Source organism: Sorex araneus, chromosome X, assembly GCF_027595985.1.
Source record: "Sorex araneus isolate mSorAra2 chromosome X, mSorAra2.pri, whole genome shotgun sequence".
NCBI classification, from domain to species: domain Eukaryota; kingdom Metazoa; phylum Chordata; class Mammalia; order Eulipotyphla; family Soricidae; genus Sorex; species Sorex araneus.
Genome location: NC_073313.1, coordinates 165,966,701 through 165,988,964, shown reverse-complemented (window position 1 = coordinate 165,988,964; position 22,264 = coordinate 165,966,701). Strand labels below are relative to the sequence as shown.

The following is a 22,264-nucleotide window of genomic DNA, read 5'->3' as shown; positions in this document are numbered from 1 at the left end:
TGTGACATTAAAATAACTCCCCCAGGGGCTGGAGAGATAGCACAGCGGGTAGGGCGTTTGCCTTGCACTCGGCCGACCCGGGTTCAAATCCCAGCATCCCATATGGTCCCCTGAGCACGGCCAGGGGTAATTCCTGAGTGCAGAGCCAGGAGTAACCACTGTGCATCGCCAGGTGTGACCCAAAAAGCAAAAAAATAAATAAATAAATAAATAAATAAATAAATAAAATAACTCCCCCAAAAGGTGGCAAATATACTCCCACAACAAAGACCTATATATACACACACACACAATCTGAAATAACAGTTACTAAATAAATTGCACTCGTCAAATTTTCCATAGGAAAGGATACAAAAGTAACCAGTCTGGTAGTAATCAGAATTAAATCTGAAGTTTCTGGAGAATCATCTCAGAGGACTGAGGGGAGCAGAATCTTAAGCCCTGCAAATGATATGCAGGAGGGCGCGGAGTATTGCGTTTCTTTCTTCCCACAAGCAGGTCGGGTAATTCAAAGGCAAACGGCCTCTGAACAAGAAGAAGAACCAGACAGGCGGGAAAGCAGACCCAGGAACCAACACCTGATTCCAGGGGCTCCCCAAGACTCGCCTCTTAAAAACTGGGACCCCTTCTATAAAAAAGAAAAAAAAAACTACATCGCCAAGGACTAATATCCACGACCAGGGAAGGCAGGGACCAGGAGGTCTGGTCAGTGGCTGGAATCAACCACAGCATGTGTGGGGCGGAGGGTGGGTAAGAGAGAGAAGGGACCAGGAGGACAGTAGTTGGAAATGATCACACAGGATGAGAATTGAGTGTTAAAAGTAAGTGTTAAAAGAGGGGGCTGGAGTGACAGCACAGCGGGGAGGGCGTTTGCCTTGCACGCGGCCGACCCGGGTTCGATCCCCAGCATCCCATAGGGTCCCCCGAGCACCGCCAGGAGTAATTCCTGAGTGCATGCGCCAGGAGGAACCCCTGTGCATCGGTGGGTGTGACCAAAAAAAAAAAAAAAGGGAAAAACAAAAAGAAGCAGAGCGGCTAGACCCTGCACCAGTGAGAGCGAGCACGTGGCCTCTGCCACAGCCCCTAAGACAGGTCCAGAATGCGACCCAGAGACACACGCGAGTCTGTGTACCAGTAAGATGTGAAAATCAATCACTGCAATTATGAATACATTACTAATTTGATCTATACACACAAACGCATGTGTGCAGCAGTGGAAGAAAGCTAAAAGCAGGATAATCTGCCCTGCCACCACCGTGAGCAGCAAACGCCTCGGAACAATTCAGCAGTTACAAGTCACATGCTGTCATTCAGGGGAGGTTTTATTTTTTTCTGGGGGAAGGTCACACCAGCGATGCTCAGGGCTTGCTCCTGGCTCTACATTAAGGAATAACTCCTGGTGGATCTCTGGGAACGACAAAGGAGGTCGGGGATCGAACCCGGGTGGGCCGAGTGCAAGGAGAACTCCCAGCCCGCTGTGCTGCAGCTCCAGCCCTTGTCAGTAACATTTTAACTGTCATGCCAAGTTCAACTGCGGCGTCTCGGTTCCATGAGCCACCCTGTGGCGGCCTGCCATCTGCGTATTTGATAATGGCTTCTTATTGGAGAGCACTGATAGAGAGCACTTCCTCCGTGGAGAAAGTTCTGCTGAGCAGTGCTGTCCTTGGCCTCAAGAGCACTGTTCAAGGGGGCTGGAGCAATAGCACAGCGGGTAGGGCGTTTGCCTTGCACGCGGCCAACCCAGGTTCGATTCCCAGTACCCCATATGGTCCCCTGAGCACCGCCAGGGGAAATTCCTGAGTGCAGAGCCAGGAGTAACCCCTGTGCATCGCCGGGTGTGACCCAAAAAGCCAAAAAAAAAAAAAAGAGCACTGTTCAAGGGGGCTGGAGCAATAGCACAGCGGGTAGGGCGTTTGCCTTGCACGCGGCCAACCCAGGTTCGATTCCCAGTACCCCATATGGTCCCCTGAGCACCGCCAGGGGAAATTCCTGAGTGCAGAGCCAGGAGTAACCCCTGTGCATCGCCGGGTGTGACCCAAAAAGCCAAAAAAAAAAAAAAAGAGCACTGTTCAAGCTCCTGCCTGGGGGCTAAGGCGGCCCAAACCAGGAAGAGTCAAGTGTCTGGCCGGGCTCACAGTAGGCTGGTGCGGCGTCGGCTTAAGTGTTCAATAAACACGTTACTCCCCGGCGCAGGGACCCATGACTGCAGTGGGCCACGTCCATGGCTCTGCTGCTGTTAAGAGGGGGCCAGTACTGGTGGTGGCCCAGGGCAGGCGTCACTTCCCAGGGTCAGGCCTGGAGGTGCCGCAAGTCAGAGGCTGCCCCCGGGGGGTGGGGGCGGAGGGACACGCAGCGCCAGGGGTCCCGCTCCCTGGAACCACATCCTCAGGCAGCTCTGCGGTTTGAGAGATAAAAATCTCAGGGGCAGAGAGTTCTTGCAACTATGAAGTAACGAAACCAGAGCTGAAATTAGTCTGCTGCTTTCCAAGTAAACTCTGAAATGCCAATACATACATATATGTGTGTGTGTATATATATGTCTGTGTGTATGTATATATATATATATCATTTGTCACTGTCATCCCATTGCTCATCAATTTACTTGAGCAAGTGCCAGTAACGTCTCCATTTGTCCCAGCCCTGAGATTTTAGCAGCTTCTCCTTACTCGTTTTTCCCAACGACTGGAGGCTCTTTTCAGGGTCAGGGGAATGAGACCTGTTATTGTTACTGTATTTGGCATATATATGTAAGAAACGGTCCTAAACCAGTACAGATAATATTAACGCTACTTTTTTTTTCTTCCCCCCCCCGTGTCTTTTTTTTTTTTTGGTGGTCACACCCAGTGATGCACAGGGGTTCCTCCTGGCTCATGCACTCAGAAATTACTCCTGGTGGTGCTCAGGGGACCATATGGGATACTAGGAATCAAATCCAGGTTGGCCACATGCAAGGCAAATGCCCTACCCGCTGTGCTATCACTCCAACCCCAACGCAACTTAAAAAAAAAAAGTAGGTGAAGGAGAAGGAGAGATGGGCACTGAGAGTCTAGAGGGGTCTGGGGTATGGCTTGGCAGCTGAGCACTTGCCTTGCATGCAGGAGAGGCCTGGGTTCGAGCCCTTGCACAAGGACTGGAGATTCAAGTGTCAGGAAAGGGAAGTTCAGAAAAAGGGAACGCAAAGCAGGAACTGTGTGTGAAGGGATCTGACAAATGCGGACACCAGGCCCCTGGCCGACAGAGGCAGGAACTGGGTCACGCACTCGCCCTTCCCAATCCCGTGCTCGTCCTGCAAACTTCTGGGTCCAATTCCGCAACACCCCCCCCTCCCGGAGCACGGCGTCCAGGAGATCCCAGCTCCACACACAGTGTGACCGCCGGGTACGCACACTGCTGTTGTGACTGAGTGATGTGTCACCTAGGGCTGGACACGGCACTCTCTCTGGGGCGTCTCGGCGCCCGCCCCTGTCCGGATGCACCACTGCCCAAGTTTCATCGGTGTGTACTTTCTGAGAAGACCACGCATGGGGCAGACCTGGGCCACGGGCCCCCAGTGGTCACTCAGGACAGGGACAGGCCGCTTGGCAGACAGCAGGCTGAGCTTCCCCAACGCCACGCTGACCTCGAGTCCCCTTCAAGTGCAAATCCCATCAGCATTTCTCGCTCCTCCTCGCAGCAAGCCGGCAGTCCCGACAACTCTACCTACCAGGTTTCTCTCACGTCTGGCCTCCTGCCCCCACCCCCGTCCTGCCTCCGTGGACCAGCAGCGGGCGGAGGGAATTTGGAGCTAGCCCTCTCCGGACTCCAACACAAACAAGCCACGCGCCCGCAGGTGGGCACACGACCCTTTTCCTCCAACGCTTGGATTTCTGATCACACGTCAACAAGTCTATTGTCGAGAATCTAGGAGAGAATTTACCCCGCAGATGTGTGAGTTGCTAAACACGCCAGACACCGTCAGACATCGGATGCCGAGAGGTAGCTACTATCCTGACACAGCAGGCATCTGTAAATATTACACATGCCACGTTCCAGCGAGCTACTGCTAATAATATATACCATTATGTTCTGCACGACTAATGGATAAAAAAATAAATAAATAAACACCAATTCATCTATGACACAGTATTAGACTGTAAGATGTAGCCTGCCTTCAGATGTTCAGCATGGGGGAGTGCACATGCAATTGACTTAATGGGGTATTAATTCAGGTCCTCGTTAAATGGGGATGAGACAATTCATTTTTCTTGTTCTCCGCAGAGCATCTGCCAGAAGGTGAAGTATCCCTGTACCTCTCCCCCCGCCCACCACCCCACACACACACACATCATCTCCATCATCCTTGGTGGCTCCTATGAAGATTTTCCTCTGTAACGTCTTCATTAAACTTCAGAGGCATCTGAGACCCTTGATTTCTCATCTCTTCCATCTTATCTTTCTTTTTTGGGGTCATACCCAGCGATGCTCAAGGGTTCCTCCTGGCTCTGCACTCAAGAATCACTCCTGGCGGTGCTCGGGGGACCCTATGATGAGATGCCGGGGATTGAACCCAGGTCAGCCGCGTGCCAGGCCAACACCCTCCCCGCTGTGCTATGGCTCCGGCCCCCCATCTACCTTTTCACACTGACCCTCAACTCTCTGATGCATCTGCCAAGTCAGATTCCAGAGCACATTCTTGGACATTTCTACCTCCCTTCTACAGCTCTCTGCTTGCAAGCTCTGCCCTCTATCACCACGTGATAAGACCCGACCCAGGGTCGGGAGCCAGTTCAAATACCATCTCCGTGACTCCTTCCCAGATAAAATACCTTTGATCTCTGATCAATGAACCACACTGGGAATGTCAGTTGGTCCAACCTTTTGGCATTTCTGTTTGTTTTGGTTTGGGGCCACGCCCGGCGGTGCTCGGGGCTCACCCTACCTCTGCACACAGGAACGACTACTCCTGGCGGTGCTCAGGGAACCGTAGGGGATGCCAGGAACTGAACCCAGGCCAACTGCTGGATGCATGCGCCCTACCTGCTGGATGATCGCTCCGGCCTGGTCCAACCTTTCGGGAAGACGATCAGAACATTCCTCAAAAAATACCAGGAACTGAGCTTCTAGGACGCAGCTAACCCACACCTGGGAATATACCCCCAGGGCCCACAACACACACCGCAGAAAAGTCACCTGCACTCCTGTGCTTATTGCAGCTCTCCGCCGTGGCCGAGATCTGGAAACTACCCCGGTGGCCGAGCTCAGATGAGCGGCTAATGCAGCTCTGGCCCGTGGACACGGCGGGATACTACTCAGCCACAGGGAAAAAGATGAAGTCACGCAGCGTGGTACAAAGACGGACCTGGAGAGTATCAGGCTGATGAAAACGAGTCAGAGGGGGAGCACAGACACTCAGACGGCGGGGGAGGAACTGAAGCCCAAAGGTCACAGAAATGAAGCGCAGGAGAACTAGTGCTCAGGGGCCACTGTGAGTGACAGAGGGAACCAGGAGCTACAGTGACATGCAGGTCATGCTGTCAGTGACACTACTGTAAACCTGAAGAGGCAAAAGTCCCCACCTGAAGAGGTGGGAAAGAAAAGAAAGAGAAAACGGGGGGCTCTGGAGGCACTGAGGACACTGGCGGAGGGAAGCAGACACTAGTGAAGGGACTGTGTGCCCCACACTCAATCATGAGTGGCACTGCACTGTCGCACTGTCGCCCCGTTGTTCATCGATTTGCTCGAGCGGGCACCAGTCATGTCTCCATGGTGAGACTTGTGGTGACTGTGTTTGGCATCTCGAAAACGCCACGGGGAGCTTGCCAGGCTCTGCCATGCGGGCGGGATCCTCTCAGTAGCTGACCGGGCTCTCCGAGAGGGACGAAGGAATCGAACCCGGGTCGGCCGCGTGCAAGGCAAACGCCCTCCCCGCTGTGCTGTCGCTCCAGCCCCAGTCATGAGCAACTCTGTAATTTGGTAATTCGCTGTGAAAATTTTAAAGACGCCACTGGCCACTTCCCCACAACCAAGTCTACTGTGCTGAGGAGAGCACCCGAGTTTGGGGCGTCGGGCGTGACCTCAAGGGCAGCACCGTGGGGCCAGCCGGGCTCTGAGGCCAGACACAGCTACGTGTGGCTCTCTCGTGGCGTCTGGATCTTGGGCCACGCGCCCACTTTTAATGCGCAGAGTCTCCTAGTGGGGGGTGATAACACCTGCTCTCCAGGTGACGGTTTAACAGGAAGTGCCTGGCAGACCAGAAGCTGCCCTCAGGGTCGTCGTCTGGACTTTGAAAACGGGAGAGGCCGCATGCGCAGATATGTCTCAGACACAGCTTCGAACCGACTGTCGCTTGGTGACTTCGGCTGCCAGTGGTGGGCACTGGTCACCCGGCCATCCTCTAGAGAGGAATGACCAGCTGTTACCTCCCCCGAGTCCTGCTCAGCCCGCAGCCCTCAGCCACTCGGTCCTATCTCCTCACATCGGGGATTTCTCCCGGTAACAAGACCTAGATGAGGCAACGACTATTTTTCTGCCCTGGAGTAAACAACATTATTTTAGTTTTTGGCCACACCCGGGCTTACCCCTGGCTCTGTGCTCAGGGATCACTCCTGGCGGTGCCTGAGGGACCATGCGGGGTCCCGGGGACGGAACCCGGGTCAGCTGTGTGCAAGGCCAACGCTTTACCCCGCTGTGCTATCGCTCCGGCACCGATGGAGTCAACAACACTAATTTGAAGCTTTGAATCTCGTCACTGACCTTGGAGTGTTTGTTGGTGGAGTGGTTTGGGCCTGGGGGTCTCACCCAGCCGTGATAGGGGCTGCCCCACGCTAGGGGGTGAGAGGAGGGGGCTGGAACCCAGGCCTCCTGCCCTCTCAGCTGGATCCAGCCCCAGCTCAGGCTTTTATCTGACACACAGAACAAACTACTTTTTTTTTTTTATTTTTTTTTGCTTTTTGGGTCACACCCAGGGATGCACAGGGGTTATTCCTGGCTCATGTACTCAGGAATTACTCCTGGCGGTGCTCAGGGGACCATATGGGATGCTGGGAATCGAACCCGGGTTGGTCGTGTGCAAGGCAAACGCCCTACCCGCTGTGCTATGACTCCAGGCCCAGAACAAACTACTTTTAGGGTGTTAATGTGGGCTAAAGAATTCAATTCAGATAAAACGCACTAATTAATGCAACTGAGTAATCATTAACATTTAGACTTGTACTAACTTTTACAAAGAGAATTCATTCTTAAAACTTTCGAAGCAAAAAACCGTTTCGTGCCAGTGATAAACCTCCGCGAGGCAGGGCCATGAGCGGGCCCCCGATACTCCTAGTCTGGGCTCCGTAATCGGCTGACCACGGAGCCCGGCCTCGCTGCCCTCAATTTACTCCACTGTAAACACAGGCGCTGAGAAGATCTTGCCCAAACCCCAAACCCATTCGAGGATGAAAAGTTAAATGACATTAGGAAACTGCTAAGAAATTCCACTTGCCAGTGGCCGAGCGAGTGGAAGCAAAGAGAAACCAATGGGACTGTTCATTAAGAAGCTTCTACTTGGGGCCGGAGCGATAGCACAGTGGGTAGGGCGTTTGCCTTGCACGCAGCCGACCTGGGTTCAATCCCCGTCATCCCATATGGTCTCCCCAGCACCGCCAGGAGTAGTTCCTGAGTGCAAGAGCCAGGAGTAACCCCTGAGCATCGCCGGGTGTGACCCAAAAAGCTAAAATAAATAAATAAATAAAAATTTAAAAAATTAAAAAAAAAAAAGAAGCTTCTACTGACCTCACATGCTAGGTGAGGAAGCAGCTCTGACAGAGAAGGGGTCACCAAGCAAAGGGTGCTGGGCGGGCCCACTAGGGATGGGAGGTACGGGCTGAAAATAGACTATAGACCGAACATGATGCCTACTTAATACCTCTGTAGCAAACCACAACACCCAAAAAGAGAGAGCGAGCAAATGGGAATGCCCTGCCAGAGGCGGGGTGGGGTGAAGGGGACAGGGTGGGGGTGGTGGGAGGGATGCTGGGACCACTGGTGGTGGAAAATGGGCACTGGCGGAGGGATGGGCACTCGGTCATTGTATGACTGAAACGTAAGCATGAAAACCTGTAAATCTGTAATTTCATCTCACGGTGATTTACTAATAAAATAAAAATAAAATAAAATTAAAAAAAAAAAAGAAGCTTCTGCACTGCAAAAGAAACAACGACCGAACTACAGAGACACCCACCAGCCGGGAGAAATCAACTGACCACCACTAATAAAGAGTTAATAGACAAGGTATGCAAAACATCGGTGGAACTTTAGTAAAAAAATCCAACCTCATCAAAAAATGGGGAGGAAAAAATAGAGAAAAAAATCCCTTAAAAGAAATACAGATGATCAAAAGGCACATTAAAAAAAAAAAGTGCTCTGCATCACTCATCATCAGGGAGATGCAAATCAAAGCAACACTAAGTTATCATCTCACACCAGAAAGAACAAGAACTGGGCTGGAGCAATAGTGCAGTAGGGAAAGCGCTTGCTTTACAAACACCCGACCCAGATTCGATCCCCAGCACCCTAGAAGTCTTCTGAAGCATCACCAGGAGTAATCCCTGAGTAGCGGCAGGTGTGGTGCATGCAGACACACACACACACACACACACAGAACAGCTATTATTATGGGCATAGACGCAGGGTTAAATGGGACCCACATTCACTGCTAATGGGTTTCGTCCTCAGAGAGGAATGATCAGCTGTCATCACTTCGGAAAACAATACGGACATTGCTCGAAATACCAGGAACGGGGGCCGGAGAGACAGCACAGCACGTAAGGTGTCTGCCTTACACGCAACTGACCTGGGTTCGATCCCCGGCACTCCATATGGTGCCCCAGGGCCCACTGGCCCCCAAACAAACACAGAACCCTCGGAATGGAGCTTCCATATGATCTTGGAATTACCCCATTTCCCAGTCCAGCTTCAAAATGAAGAGAAGGCCACTGGACTAAGCATCGGTCCCCCAGCACTCCTGTCATCCAGAAGCCAGAGGCTGCACCACAGCAAGTGTGGACAGCGCATTGCCCTTCACGCTCCTCTAAGCCCGGTGGACAAAGACAGTGTCCGGTTCTCTGTCTCGTGGGCGTCTCCATCCAGCCCTCGATGTACCAGCTACTTGCTCAAGTCTAGTCCAGTAACAAACACGCTGCCAACTCTGACGGAAAGACATACACGGACAGGGGTAAAAGCCCCGCCTCGAAGTCACGCAGGCTGAGACCTGGGGTGAAAAGCCGTCCCGAGCGTGGGGTGTCCTCCAGCAGTCCGGGCAGCAGAGCGATCCCCTCGCGTGGGTGACGCCCTGGGTCCCAACCCTGGCCCAGCAGGGGAAACAGGAAAGTCCAGCCAAGGCCAGAACAAGTCAGATCAGGTCTGTGTAAAAGGATGTCAGTGTGTGTGTGCGTGTGTGTGCACGTGTGTGCATGTGTGTGCGTGTACGCATGTGTGTGTATGGACATGTGGATTCACTTATTCTTTAATAAATCAAACTCAAGGTGCAGGAGTTAAGATTCTACTTAATTTGGGGCCAGACTGACAGAAGAGTGGGTAGGGCATTTGTCTTGCACACGGCTGACCTGGGTTCGATCCCTGGCATCCCAAAGGGTCCTCCCCGAGCACCACCAGGAGTAATTCCTGAGTGCAGAGCCAGGAGTAACCCCTGAGCATCACCAGGTGTGACCCAAAAGCTGCCCTTCTGACCAAAAAAAATATATATATATATATTTATATATATATATCTAATCTCACAATCTAACCCATGCTACTCACATTTAGCAGTATTAATAGCTAATGGTTCTAGAACTCAGTGTCCCCCCATCTATGAACAAGCTGACGAACTATCTAAACAACTCGCCATCGAGAACAAACATTTCCCAAGTGTCTGACACACGGAAGCACTCAGAAAAGAAGGGCTGTGGCTACCATCACTGCTGCCATCCCCGCTGGCATTTATTATCTCCATGCGGCTAGTGCAGCAGGGAAGGCACTCGCCTCGCATGCAGCCAGCCCGGGTTCGATCCCCGGCACCACACAGGGTCCGCCAAGCCCCGCCAGGAGTGATTCCTGAGCACAAAGCTGTGTGTAAAACCTGAGCACCGGTAAGTGTGACCTCAATTTTGTTTCACACAATGTTTTGTTTTTAAAAAGCAAGAGCAGGGCCTTAGTGATAGCACAGCGGGGAGGGTGCTGGCCTGCACGCGTCGTCCCAGGTCTGATCCCAGGCATCCCATTGGGTCCCCTGAGCACAGCCAGGAGTAATTCCTGAGGGCAGAGCCAGGAGGAAGCCCTGAGCATCGCCAGATGTAACCCCCCCAAAAAAGCCAAAACAATGTTTAAAAAAAAAGCAAGCGCTCCGAGGTACAACCAAATGTGGACTGCAAATTCTGGGTTCTACTATTAATCAGATGCAGAGCCATGAGCAAATTCATTCATCTCACTAAGCCGCATCAATAAAATGGAAATAATAAATCACCTCCTTAAAAAACGGTTGTGAGATTAAAGGAGATAACCTCAGGCAGCTGGCAGCTGGCGCCTCGCTGCTCAACAAACACTTATTCCTTTCTCCTTCGTGACAGGCTGACGACACTCCACTAATGAGACTTCGAGCCAGGGAAGTGCAGGGTCCCGGGGCAAACAGGTGTCTTTTCCCAGCCGCTTCTTCGCTCGGGGGCAGAGACACGGGAGAATCCTCGCCCCACAAGTCCCTCCTTCTCTCTTGCAGAGCTAGTTTGGCCACATGCAGCTGTGCGTGGGGACCACTCCCGGCTCTGTGCTCAGGAGCCACTCCTGGGTGATCGGGGGGTGCTATGCAGTGCAGGGAAGCAAAGCCAGGTTGGCCGTGGGAAAGGCAAGTGCCCTTGACCCTGCTTGAACCCTCCAGCCGTCATCTTACAGCAAGCCTTTCCTTCCCAGGCCCTCTCCCGACTTTCCCCAAGGAAACCAGTTCTCTAAAGCCACAGCAAACTGGGGCCGGAGCAACCGGACATGGGGGGGAAGGCACTTGCCTTGCACGCAGTGGACATGGGTTCATTCCCTGACATCCCATATGGTCCCCAGGGCACCATCAAGAGTGATTCCTGAGCACTGAGCACTGCCAGGTGGGTGACCCCAAAACCAAAATAAATAAAGTGAGCCAAAGTGACAGCACAGCGGGGAGGGGGTTTGCCTGGCACGTGGCCAGCCCAGGTTCCATCCCCGGCATCCCAGAGGGTCCCCTGAGCTCCACCAGGAGTGACTCCTGAGTGCAGAGCCAGGAGTCAGCTCTGAGCATCGACAGGTGGGACCCAAAAAGCAAATAAATAAATAAAGCAGCATCAAACTTCAGAGGATGTAAGAGGTCAAACTCACAAGTTCAAGTGATTCTTTTCACTCATTTTTTTTTTTTTTAAATCTATGTAAGCCTGCATAGAAGGGTATTTCTATGTCTATCGCCCAGCAGTGCTGGGGGCCGTGGCCCCTGCTGGCCACACTGGGCAGGGATGCAAGTTAGTTCTGCTTGAGGGTGCCCAGGGCCTTGCCCAACGGTGCTGAGAGTGACCCATCCAGTGGGCCTGACCCTTTGGGTTACTCCCCAGAGGAGCCACAGTGGGGTTCTGCCAGAGGCTCATGGAGGGCCTGTCCCTTCCCGGTGAAGGTGTGTGGGAACGATCCTGTCACGGGGCAGTGATGCTCGCTAATGCCGTGTTTGGGAAACACCGCAGGACACCCCCACCCCACACCTAACAGCCCTCCCGCAGGGCAAGCTGAACCCTGGTGACTTCTACAGTTGAAACACTTCTCAATTCTCATTTTTTTGATTAAGTTTTCTTTTATTTTTTTGCTTTTTGGGTCACACCCGACGATGTACAGGGGTCACTCCTGGCTCTGCACTCAGGAATCACTCCTGGCGGTGCTCAGAGGGAACCCTATGGGATGCTGGGAATCGAACCCGGGTTGTCTGCATGCAAGGCAAACGCCCACCCCACTGTGCTATCGCTCCAGCCCCAAGTTTGTTTGTTTGTTTTTTTTTAAATCACCATGAGTTACCAAGTTACAAAGTTATTTATGACTGAGTTTCAGGAGTACTACATTCAGCACCCATCCCTTTACCAAAAGCTACCTCCCTCCCACCAACCCCAGTCTGATCGATTTTAATTTCTAATACACCATATATTAACATCCTAACCTAAAACTTCCTGGCTTGTGGGTAATATTTTGGCCCTCAATCTTTAAAAAAAAAAAAAGAAAAACTGATCGATAATTTATTTATTTATTTTTTTGCTTTTTGGGTCACCCGGCGATGCACAGGGGTCACTCCTGGCTCTGCACTCAGGAATCACCCCTGGCAGTGCTCAGGGGACCCTATGGGATGCTGGGAATCGAACCCCGGTCGGCCGCATGCAAGGCAAACGCCCTCTCCACTGTGCTATTTCTCCAGCCCCTGATCACTAATATATTTTGAAGGGGTGGTTTGGGCTACACCCAGCAGTGCTCAGGGATCACTCCTTGCAGGGTTGGGGGATCATATGGGGTGTCCGGGATCGAAACCAGGTCAGGCGTGTGCAAGGCCAACGCCCTCCCACTGCACTATCTAATTTTTTGTGACTGTGAATCTAAGGACTGTTACCTCCTAGGGCTTTTCTACTCAGAATCAGGGAGAGGGATGACTGGATCTTCGTCATCGATGCATCATACCCGACACATACCTGATACATGAAAATGGCATGTTGTGACTACAGCAACGTCATTAAATTTTCCTCTGACCTCTTGTAAGCAATTTTGTTTTGTTTTCTGAGTCACAGCCAGCAATACTCAGGGGTCACTCCGGCTCTGCACTCAGGATTTACTCTTGGCAGTGCTCGGGGGACCCTATGAGATGCCAGGGATAAAATCTGGGTTGGCCGCCAGGTGGGACCCAAAAAGAAAAATGAAAAAAAAAAAAAAACAAAAAACTGAAAACACAAAGTGGACCAAAAAGCAAAATCAAATATGCAATAAGCGCGCGCACACGCACACACATTCTCTCTCTCTCTCTCTCTCTCTCTCTCTTGGAGGGCTGGCAAAACAGGTCAGAAAGCAAAATCAAATATGCAATAAGCGCGCACACACGCACACACATTCTCTCTCTGTCTCTGTCTCTCTGTCTCTGTCTCTCTGTCTCTCTGTCTCTGTCTCTGTCTCTCTGTCTCTCTCTCTCTCTCTCTCTCTCTCTCTCTCTCTCTCTCTCTCTCTCTCTCTCTCTCTCTAGGAGGGCTGGCGAAACAGGTCAGCGGGGAAGGTACTGGTTCCATTCCCAGCACTGCATACAGTTTCCTGACACCACCAGAACTGAGTTCTGAGCACAGGGACCAGAGTAAACCCTGAGCATCCACAGGGATGCCTCCGCCAGGGGAGGCAGGGAGAAGACTGCAGGTTGGTGGGGCTAGCTTCTTTGTCTCTATTGGTCAGAAGAACATCATTTCTACTACAGTCTAGGAGAGATGTTTTCAATTGTTTTCCACTAGACCCCCAGGAGTCTAGAACAATCCCTGGTACACACCAGGCGCTTCATGTCTTTGCGCTGCCTGAGTTACGTGCGTGTCAGACGAAGGCTTCATTCTGAGCACCTACGCCCAGGCCAGACAATTGTCTGAACGAACGCCTGGGCCACACTCTTTGAGGAGTTTTCGTCACCTTGCTCCCACAAGCAAGCAAGAAACAAAATACCCGTCTTACAGTGCCCGCCATCACAATCAAAATGACCAGTTTTGTCATTCTTTTTCAGGTATTATGCCCAGAGTTCCTGGGGAGAGGGAAGGGGCTGTTTTTGTTTGTTTTTGCTGTGCCAGGATCAAACACAGGGTCCCACAGACACAAAGCGTGCCTTGCCACTGAGCCATGTCCCCGACAAAAGAGATGACTTTTTAATTACTGGGGTATAATTGCCCTGTTACATAATGTTTCACCCTAATAAGCCCGGCTTTTGTCTTTTCACTCCCAAGGTAATGAAAGAGCAGGCAACCAAGGACAAACCAGGCTCCGGCAAACAGTGGAACCCCTACGACGATTTGTTGAATGAATGGAAATTCTTTCCGAAGGCCTTTTGCTCATGATCCTTGTCGACGTGGCTTCTTTTAGCACCCGAGAGGCAAACAGGACGGGGCAGATCCAAAACTATAAATACAGGTGGGCAGGAACCCTCGAGAATTCTGACACTCTCCACCCCAAAGGCCAGTTCAAGAGCAAGCAAAGCACAGGGCTTTGGGTAAGCCTTACGGCCCCTGATGTCTCCCTAACGCTCCCGGTTACATCCCCAATTCCCTCCCCCAACCCCCACAAAGAAAGAAAAGAAACAAAACTGGGGCGGGGTTGAGGTACTGTGATTTATGATATTGTTAATGCCTATCAAAAGCTGTTTTCAGTGGCCTAGAGAGATAGTACAAAGAATAAGGCTCTTGCCTTCATGAGGCCAACAGGGGTCCAATCCCCAGCACCTCTTAGGACCCCAAGTATGGCCAGAGGTGGTCCCTGAGAGTGACTGAGGGGGGAGCCTTGAGTGAGTACTGCCAGGTCTGTCCCCGCTGCCAAAAAATATTTAAGCTTACTACAGTGCACACACGACACAAACAAGGTCTCTGATAGTAGGCTTCATAGAACCTGAAAAGAGGAGGATCAATTTATTTTTAACTTCTATTTAGGATATAAGATACGTTCAATCTGGCCGGGGGGGGGGGGTGGGCAGTGGGGAGGGCGCTCGCCTTGCCCTTGGCTGACCCAGGTTTGATCCCCAGAACCCCATACTGTTCCCGGAGGGAGCACCGCCAGGAGTGATCCCTGAGTGCAGACCCAGGAAGTAGCCTGGAGCACAGGAAACAAAGGAGGTTCTTCAGAGAAATTAATCACGATTTTTTAAAAAAAGAAACGAATAACAATGAAGAGTGGTATTTTCACTGAAGTACCCCTGGCTTCTCTCAGATGCACAGCACTCTAGATCACCATCTGCAGACACATTCTGTTCGCTACCAAGAGCCTGGTTTTGCCCCATGACCACCAACACATCCCCTGTGCCTGGTTTACCCATTGCCTCTGCCTCGCCCCTTCTGAGAATTACTGTGACGTTCTTATAATCCACAAGTTCTTCTGCTTTGTTTGCTCGTTAATTTTATCTTCCGCACGAGTGAAATCACACCGTGCTGGCCTCTCTGACTTATTTCACTCCACACAATACCTCTAGGTGTTCTGTTTTGCAGGATGACATAATTTCTGCATTCAGCTGTTCTCTGTGATCACTGAGCAATATTCTACTGCACGCACAGGTCTATGCACACACAAAGCAGAATACATATGTGTGCATACGTATGCCTGTGTACACAGGACAACAGCTTCTTTATTCACCCATCTGTCCCCGGCGCGTCCCCAACTCTTGGATACTGTGAATACTGAGATAAACATGGGGGTACACCTGTCTCTATGAGTTAGTGTTTGCGTGGTTTTTTGGATCAACACCTAGAAGTGGGATAGGTAGACCACTTGCTATTTTCATCCCTGATTTTTGGGCTGCATCAATGTACATTCCCACCAACAGTATGACGTGAGTATATCCTAAAATGCTGTTTGAAGGGAGAAAAAAAAAAAACAACCCACTTGTGATACAGGCATTTCCAAGTCTAGTTCAAACGTCAGAATCAACCGTGAAATTGGTGGAACAGCTACAATACAAATTCAGAAGTCCCTGGCTTGATTGTGAAATCTGCAAGATGGTGATAACACTGCAAAGACTCGCCAAGGCGGGGTATTGTTCATGTAGGACATACAAGTTAGCGCGAGACCCGTCGTGGGTTACGGTGGCTGCAACGCCTTATTTCACAGAGCTCTCTTAATTATTCTGTATGGGGGGAGGGGCAAACAGGCCAGACCTATTAAAGGATCACGGCGTCATCTGCAATTTAGGGGCAAAAAGCTTTCCGAAGTAGAACTGTCAGCTCCACTATTTCCTCGCACTACTGCTGAGGATTCCTTCCAGGGGTCTTTTAATAAGCCTCGTCTATTTCACAAGGACTAGTCCAAAGGCGACAAGCAACAAGGTCCATCAATTCACTGAACTGTGCGCTGGGACCCCACACCAAGCGAGAACACCACGAGCCCCATCCTCCCCTCGTCCTTCCTCAGCCCCGTGGCTGCGACGAGCCACTCATTAAACATGAGTAAAGACATTTTCTTCCCTAGTCCTGCTCCGAGGACACGCAGCCAATTACCAATTCTAATATACCGTCTGCCGGGACTCCCTGGGAATCTGAGCCCCTGCCGCCGAGGAGTTCCAACTCCAAGATACCCGAAACCCAGGGCTGTCTCGCAGAGTGCCTTCCCGACTAGGCCAGACTCTGAAGCCAGGATTCACTTTCCCTGGTCAGGCCGGGTCAAACCCGATTCTTAGGTTCCTGTGATCTGGGCCTTCGCCCAAAAGCCGGTCCAAAACCAACCTCTGGAGGTGGATGGACAAGTATAATCTTTCCGGGATACTGACCCCCAGACATTTTATTATGCAGAACTCACCAAGAACTGCCTCACTTACACAACATTCTTTCGACTGGGTTAAACAAAGGCCGGTGCAGGGCCCCACGTGTCACTGACACAATCACGGAGGGGACTATTCTCTGGATTTATTGGACTGCACTCCCATTTGTCGACGTATCTAAAAGACAACCATGTGTGGCTGGCAAGGCTTGTGCCCCATCGGGTGGTCAAGCTGGAAATATCAAACAAGGTCCAGTGAGGCACAGCGAGGCACGTTAACCAGAACTAATCAACATAATACCTTGGGGAAATTGATGCCGACAACACAACACAAGCCCTCCCCCGGGAGAGGGCCATAAATGAAATTCACAATGTTCTAGCACGGAGTCCTTCCACGTGAAAATAAGAGTCAGTGCGGTTCATTCCATATTTATCTGTTCTTAAGTCAACTCGTGTGATCATCTTTTTTTTTTTTTTTAAAGTTAAATAAAAAGGGTTTCACATTGGACCAGCTTCCCATTTTCGTCCAATTTTTTTCTGGAACGACACCAGTCCCTTGAAAGGGTGAGATTTGCAGTAGTCCTCTACGTTATTCTGTCTTTTCCGTACAGCAAACACAATTGAGTCACAAGAACAAACAGAACTTCAGAGCTGGATGGCTCCAGAGAAGACAGAAGGCCAAGTCCTGTGTCCCCAACTACACATGAAGCCCCGAAAGCCAGAAAACAGGGTGGTCGTGGTTTGGGGGGGTCTACAGTGGATCTTCGAGGCTAGGGTGCCCCAAATCCCAATGCTAACACATCCGTGCCCAGCCCTCTCCACCTCTCCTTCTCTGGGCCTGAGTTTCCCAGTCTGAAAACACACTGAGGTGAATCATTTCTAATTCTCTTTAAGCTTGAAGATCTTGAAATGCAGACACCTCATTATTTTAGAATCTTATAAAACTACAAGCAGACACTAGGGGGGAGGGGAGGGAGAAAAATCCCTGGTTCCTGAGAAAAAAAAGCAGCCCAGGATCCGAGGGAAGAAAACACCAGTCGGCAAATCCAAAGCGCCAAAGATATTTGCTGCTTTTGCTAATATTCTGTCAAATATTAACAAGGTCATACTAGTCGCTTTGGGTGGAAACTGGTCTGAGTTTTGGCTGATTAATGAACTACAGAGCTCCAAAATCTATAAGCACGGGTTTTAATTTTTTTTTTTTAAGGGTTTCCTTAAAGGTCTATTGATGTTCTCTTTCACATGCCAAAAAATTCCGTTCAAATATGTTACTGGAAGCAGGCATGTCTCTGTTCATTTGTGCTTATTCTCTGGGAAAAAAAAAAAAAGAAAAAACGATTCACAAATGGATCAAAGCGCTTTGCCTTATATGGCTTCCCCCTGTTGCTCTCTCGGCCTTTGTTTTATTATTGGGCCCATGAAGACCATGTAACTGGGAACTCTACAGCATTTATTTCTAAATTAGAAACTAATAATTTACAGGAGGCTGACGGGTCATTATCTTTAGTGATTTTAATCCAAAGAACCAAAAAAAAAACATTAAAAGTAAAAATTTAAAACAAACACACACAAAGAAAGGTACTATAAGCTAGAACAGACCTTGGAAAAGTTCTAGCGCCATGTTTTTTTTTTTTTTTTTTTTTTTTTTAATGCAAGAGGAAAGATCTCTGGAAAGGGAAAAACATTTTCCGTGGGGGTCTGACTGATTCTTCCACAAGAACTACCACTTACTGTGTGACCAGGTATACATAATCATCCATGTAATTACAGATGTAAAACTGAACGTTCGCCTCCTGTTCGCCTATTCTGCTTATGTCAGGTAAAATTTGAAGATGGCAAAATAATGCAAAAACAAAGGCAGCCGAACAGTTCCGAGCGGCTCACAGCACCCTAGGCTAGAAATCAAAGGCAACACACACAAAAAGTGTCACCACCAGAGGCCGAAAAACAAATTTAAATCTGCTCTCCCTACAGGAGGCTGTTCTGCTCTAGTAACGGTGAACATCTTTTGTGATTTTCACTTTTCCCACCAAAGTTTCTGTTTTGTTCTAAAAGCCACTCTATTTTACACCTCTTTTTTTTTTAAAAAAAAAAAAAAGGAACAGCAACGGCTCTTAACAACATACATCACACAGACCCCAGAACTACACTAAAAAAAAAAAAAAAAAAAAGAGGAAAAAAATTATTTAAAGGCGCCAATTCACTAAAGCAAAGTGCCCCTTATTTAATTTTGCCTCCCGAACAATGAGCTTCTCGGGGGACCAGAGTCACAAGGTGGGGACTTTGCAAAATCCAATTTCAATGATTCACAATTAAGTGGATTTTTTCTTTTTTTTTCCAGACTTAATGTCTCACTGGCCCGGAAAGGAGCAAGCAGTGGCAAAATGTGCTCAGAAGTCCTGTCTCTCTCACTGTCTCGGTGGACCAAAAGGGACAAGACAAAGCAAGAGCCCGGGGCTGAGGCGGCGGAAAGGGGACTTTGCAGCACCTCCCCAGGGGCTGGCTCTGGCCACCAAGCCCAGGCGACAAATCCAGCGGTCACTGCATTCTCCAAAGCAATGGGCTGCGTTTCCCTCCTGACAGGGTCATCCCGCACCCACCAACACCTGCAGGGGACCCAGCCCCACCTGACCCCAGCCCTGTGAGCTGCAGCTGGGGCGTGCCCGTGTCCGGGCCTGTCCTGGCGAGAACTGGCAGTGGTGCTGAAAAAAATCACTCCTAGGGAGAGAGAGAGAGAGAGAGAGAGGGAGAGAGAGATGCACGCCCCGGACTCCATGGAACCGTCTCTCCGGGCAAAGCATCCTCTGGACCCGCGCCAAAGGCTTAAAAAAAAAAAAAAAGAAGAAGGACCCGATGCTATTGGAAGCGATAAATCACAAACAACTGGACGGCCGGCCAGGCAGGAGAGCCAGCTAGCCTCCGAGTCTGCATCCTCAACAAAGGTGGCCACAGGGGGCCATCAGAAAATTAAGTGACAAGGGAGCATGGGCAATTCTGGGCCTGTCACCTCCAGCAACGCTTTGCATCCACTGTGCCCACGCGAGGTGCATGGACCAGACCCACAGGTCGGCCTTGGGGGAGGGGCTCCCGAGTCACCCCGGGAGAAGGGGGGGAGAAACAAACCTGCACGGGACCCCCCAGCCCCACCCCCAGTCATTAAACAAACAAATCCCAGGCGGCAGCGGCGGAGCGGGTCCCCACTCCCCAAATCCAGCCCGGGGTCTATTGCAATATTGATTTCTGGTGCTTTGTCCCGATCCGGAGCAACACCGGAGAAATTCCTGGAGGTTAGAGATTTTTTTGAGAAAAAGAAAGAAACAAAAGTGGTTTTTTTTTTCTCTCCAGGCAGGAGCAGAGCTCCAGCCCCCCAGCTCCCAGCCCTGCAGGCAGGCAGGTCTCGGCCCACCTCCTGGGTCTGCAAACAACCCCCTTATCTCTCCTGGCCCTGTTCAGCAGGGGGGATGCCTGAGGAACCCCCCCTCCCCAAGCAGGGCCCCCCTTCCCCAAGCAGGACCCCCCTCCCCAAACGCGCTCACAAAACCCCCCAGCCTAAGGGGGACAGGGGGGCAGTGGCAGAGGCGGGGCCCTGATCTGCATCACCCACAGGTCTTGTCTGCAAAGTACACAGGGCCCCAAGTATACTCTGCTCCCTGGGGGGGTGGGGTTGGTGCCCGCCCGGGCAGGGACCACCACGCCCAACGGCCCACCCACCACGACGCCCTCCCGGGCCCACCACCCCTCTTCGGACTTCCCTAACACACACACACACACCAGAAAAACACCCCCCAAAATTCCTTCCAGCTCCCTCACACACACACACACACACACACCAGAAAAACACCCCCCCCAAAATCCTTCCAGCTCCATGCCCAAAGCCAGCCAGGTGGGCGCCCAAGAGAGGGGATGACTTTTGGGGACTTCCCACCCCCCCTAAATAAATAAATAAAATAAAATAATTCATTGGGGGGGGCTCCGCACCGCTGAACCCCGAGCCCGGGGAGCATGTGGTTCAGGCACGCGCCAGACCAGGGGGGGCAACAGGAGAGGGGGTGACAGGGGGGGAGGAAATAGAGGAAGTTTGGAACAGGTCGCGCCCCCCCTGAGGAGGACAGCCGGGGCGTCCGCCCTGAGGTGGAGAGCTCGGGAGACCCCACATGAGGAGGACAGCCGGGGAGGACCCCCTGAGGAGAAGGGGCCGCTCGGGGAGACCCCCACCCCGAGGTGATCGCACCCCCCTGAGGAAGAGGACAGCCGGAGCGTCCGCTCTGAGGAGAGCCCGGGAGAACCCCCTGAGGAGGACAGCCAGGGAGACCCCCCTGAGGTGATCGCACTCCCCTGAGGAAGGGAGGACAGCCGGGAGACCCCCTCTGAGGAGAAGGACGGCCGGGGAGACCCCCCTGAGGTGATCGCACCCTCCTGAGGTGATCGGACCCCCCTGAGGAGTCGTCGGACAGCCGGGGCGTCCGCCCTGAGGAGGTCGCGCCCCCTGAGGAAGAGGAGGACAGCCGGGGCGCCCCCCTGAGGAAAAGGAGAGCTGGGAAGACCACCCTGAGGAGGAGAGCCGGGGAGCCCCCCGTGAGGGACCTAGGTCGCGCCCCCCCTGAGGCAGAGGAGGACAGCCGGGAGGAGGAGGATCGCGCCGGGGAGCCCCCCCTGAGAAGGAGAGCTGGGGAGCCCCCCCTGAGGAGAAGGAGAGCCGGGAAGACCCCCTGAGGAGAAGGAGCGCCCGGGGCTAGCCCCCCCCCGAGGAGGTTGCACCCCACCCCGAGGAGGTCGCGCCCCCCCTGAGGCAGAGGAGGCCAGTCGGGCGCCCCCCTGAGGAGGCTGCACCCCCCTCTGCGGAGGTCGCGCCCCCGCCTGACGAGGACGGCGGCCCGGCTGCTCCCCCCCGAGGAGGCTGAGGCGGCCCGGGCGCCCCCCCTGAGGCGGAGCGCAGCGCCGGCGCGCGCGGCGCCCGTTGCGGCGGGAAGGTCAGGCGGCCGCTACCTCATACTGGATGTACTGCTTCCTCCACTCGGGCGTGATGTGCGCCGAGAGGTGCTCGGCGAACTTCATGCTGCCGCGGGCGCCTCGCTCCCGCTCGCGCTCCGCTCGGGCTCTCGCAGGCGGCGGCGGCGGCGGCGGCGGCGGCGGCGGCTCCTCCCCACATGGGCCCCGGCGCGGCGCGGCGCGTCTCTCCTCCTCCGCCGCCGCCGAGGTCCCCTCAGAGCCGCCCTCCCGCCATCTTCCTCCTCCTCTCCGAGGCCCCGCCCCGCCCCGCCCTCCTACGTCATCGCCATGGTAACCGCCTCCGCCGCGCCGACGGCGGGGGCGGGGCAAGGGGCGGGGCCGGACGTGCGGCGCGGCGAGGTCACGCCCCTTCTAAAACCACGCCCCTTCGAAAGCCGCACCTCGCTGGGAAACCCCGCCTCCTTAGAAAACCACGCCCCCGGGAAGCCACGCCTCTCTATTAAGCCACGCCCCTTATGGAAACCACGCCTCCTTATGAGATCACGCCCCCGGGGAGGCCGGGAGGTGCTGCGCGCTGCTCCTCCCCTCCCCCCCGCCAGCCCCGCGGCCCGTTCAATCTGCTCCCGTAGGGCCTCCCAGCTGCGCCTGCTTGGGAAGCCGCCGAGGGGTGAGGCTGGTGGCTGCGATCAGTGTTCATGCGACAGCCACGGTGCAACCGAGGGACACCCGAGATGCTTTCTGATTTGCAAAAGAATCGGTTCGTCTTCCTGTAAAAAAAAAAATAAATAAATAAAAACCCTACCCAGGTGGATCAGCCTCGGTTTCAAGTGTCTGA

At 52.5% G+C, this 22,264-nt stretch overlaps 1 protein-coding gene across 1 annotated transcript in view; it reads right to left on the bottom strand.

Moving 5' to 3' along the window:
• The window catches only part of XPR1 (xenotropic and polytropic retrovirus receptor 1), a 150,696-nt gene extending 128,961 nt beyond the window's left edge, over window positions 1-21,735 (bottom strand). Inside the window, exon 1 of the mRNA XM_055123073.1 lies at window positions 21,466-21,735. Coding sequence (XP_054979048.1) covers window positions 21,466-21,534 — 69 coding nt within the window. The 5' untranslated portion in view covers window positions 21,535-21,735. The remainder of the gene's footprint in view (window positions 1-21,465) is intronic.
• Window positions 21,736-22,264: the final 529 nt, after the last annotated feature.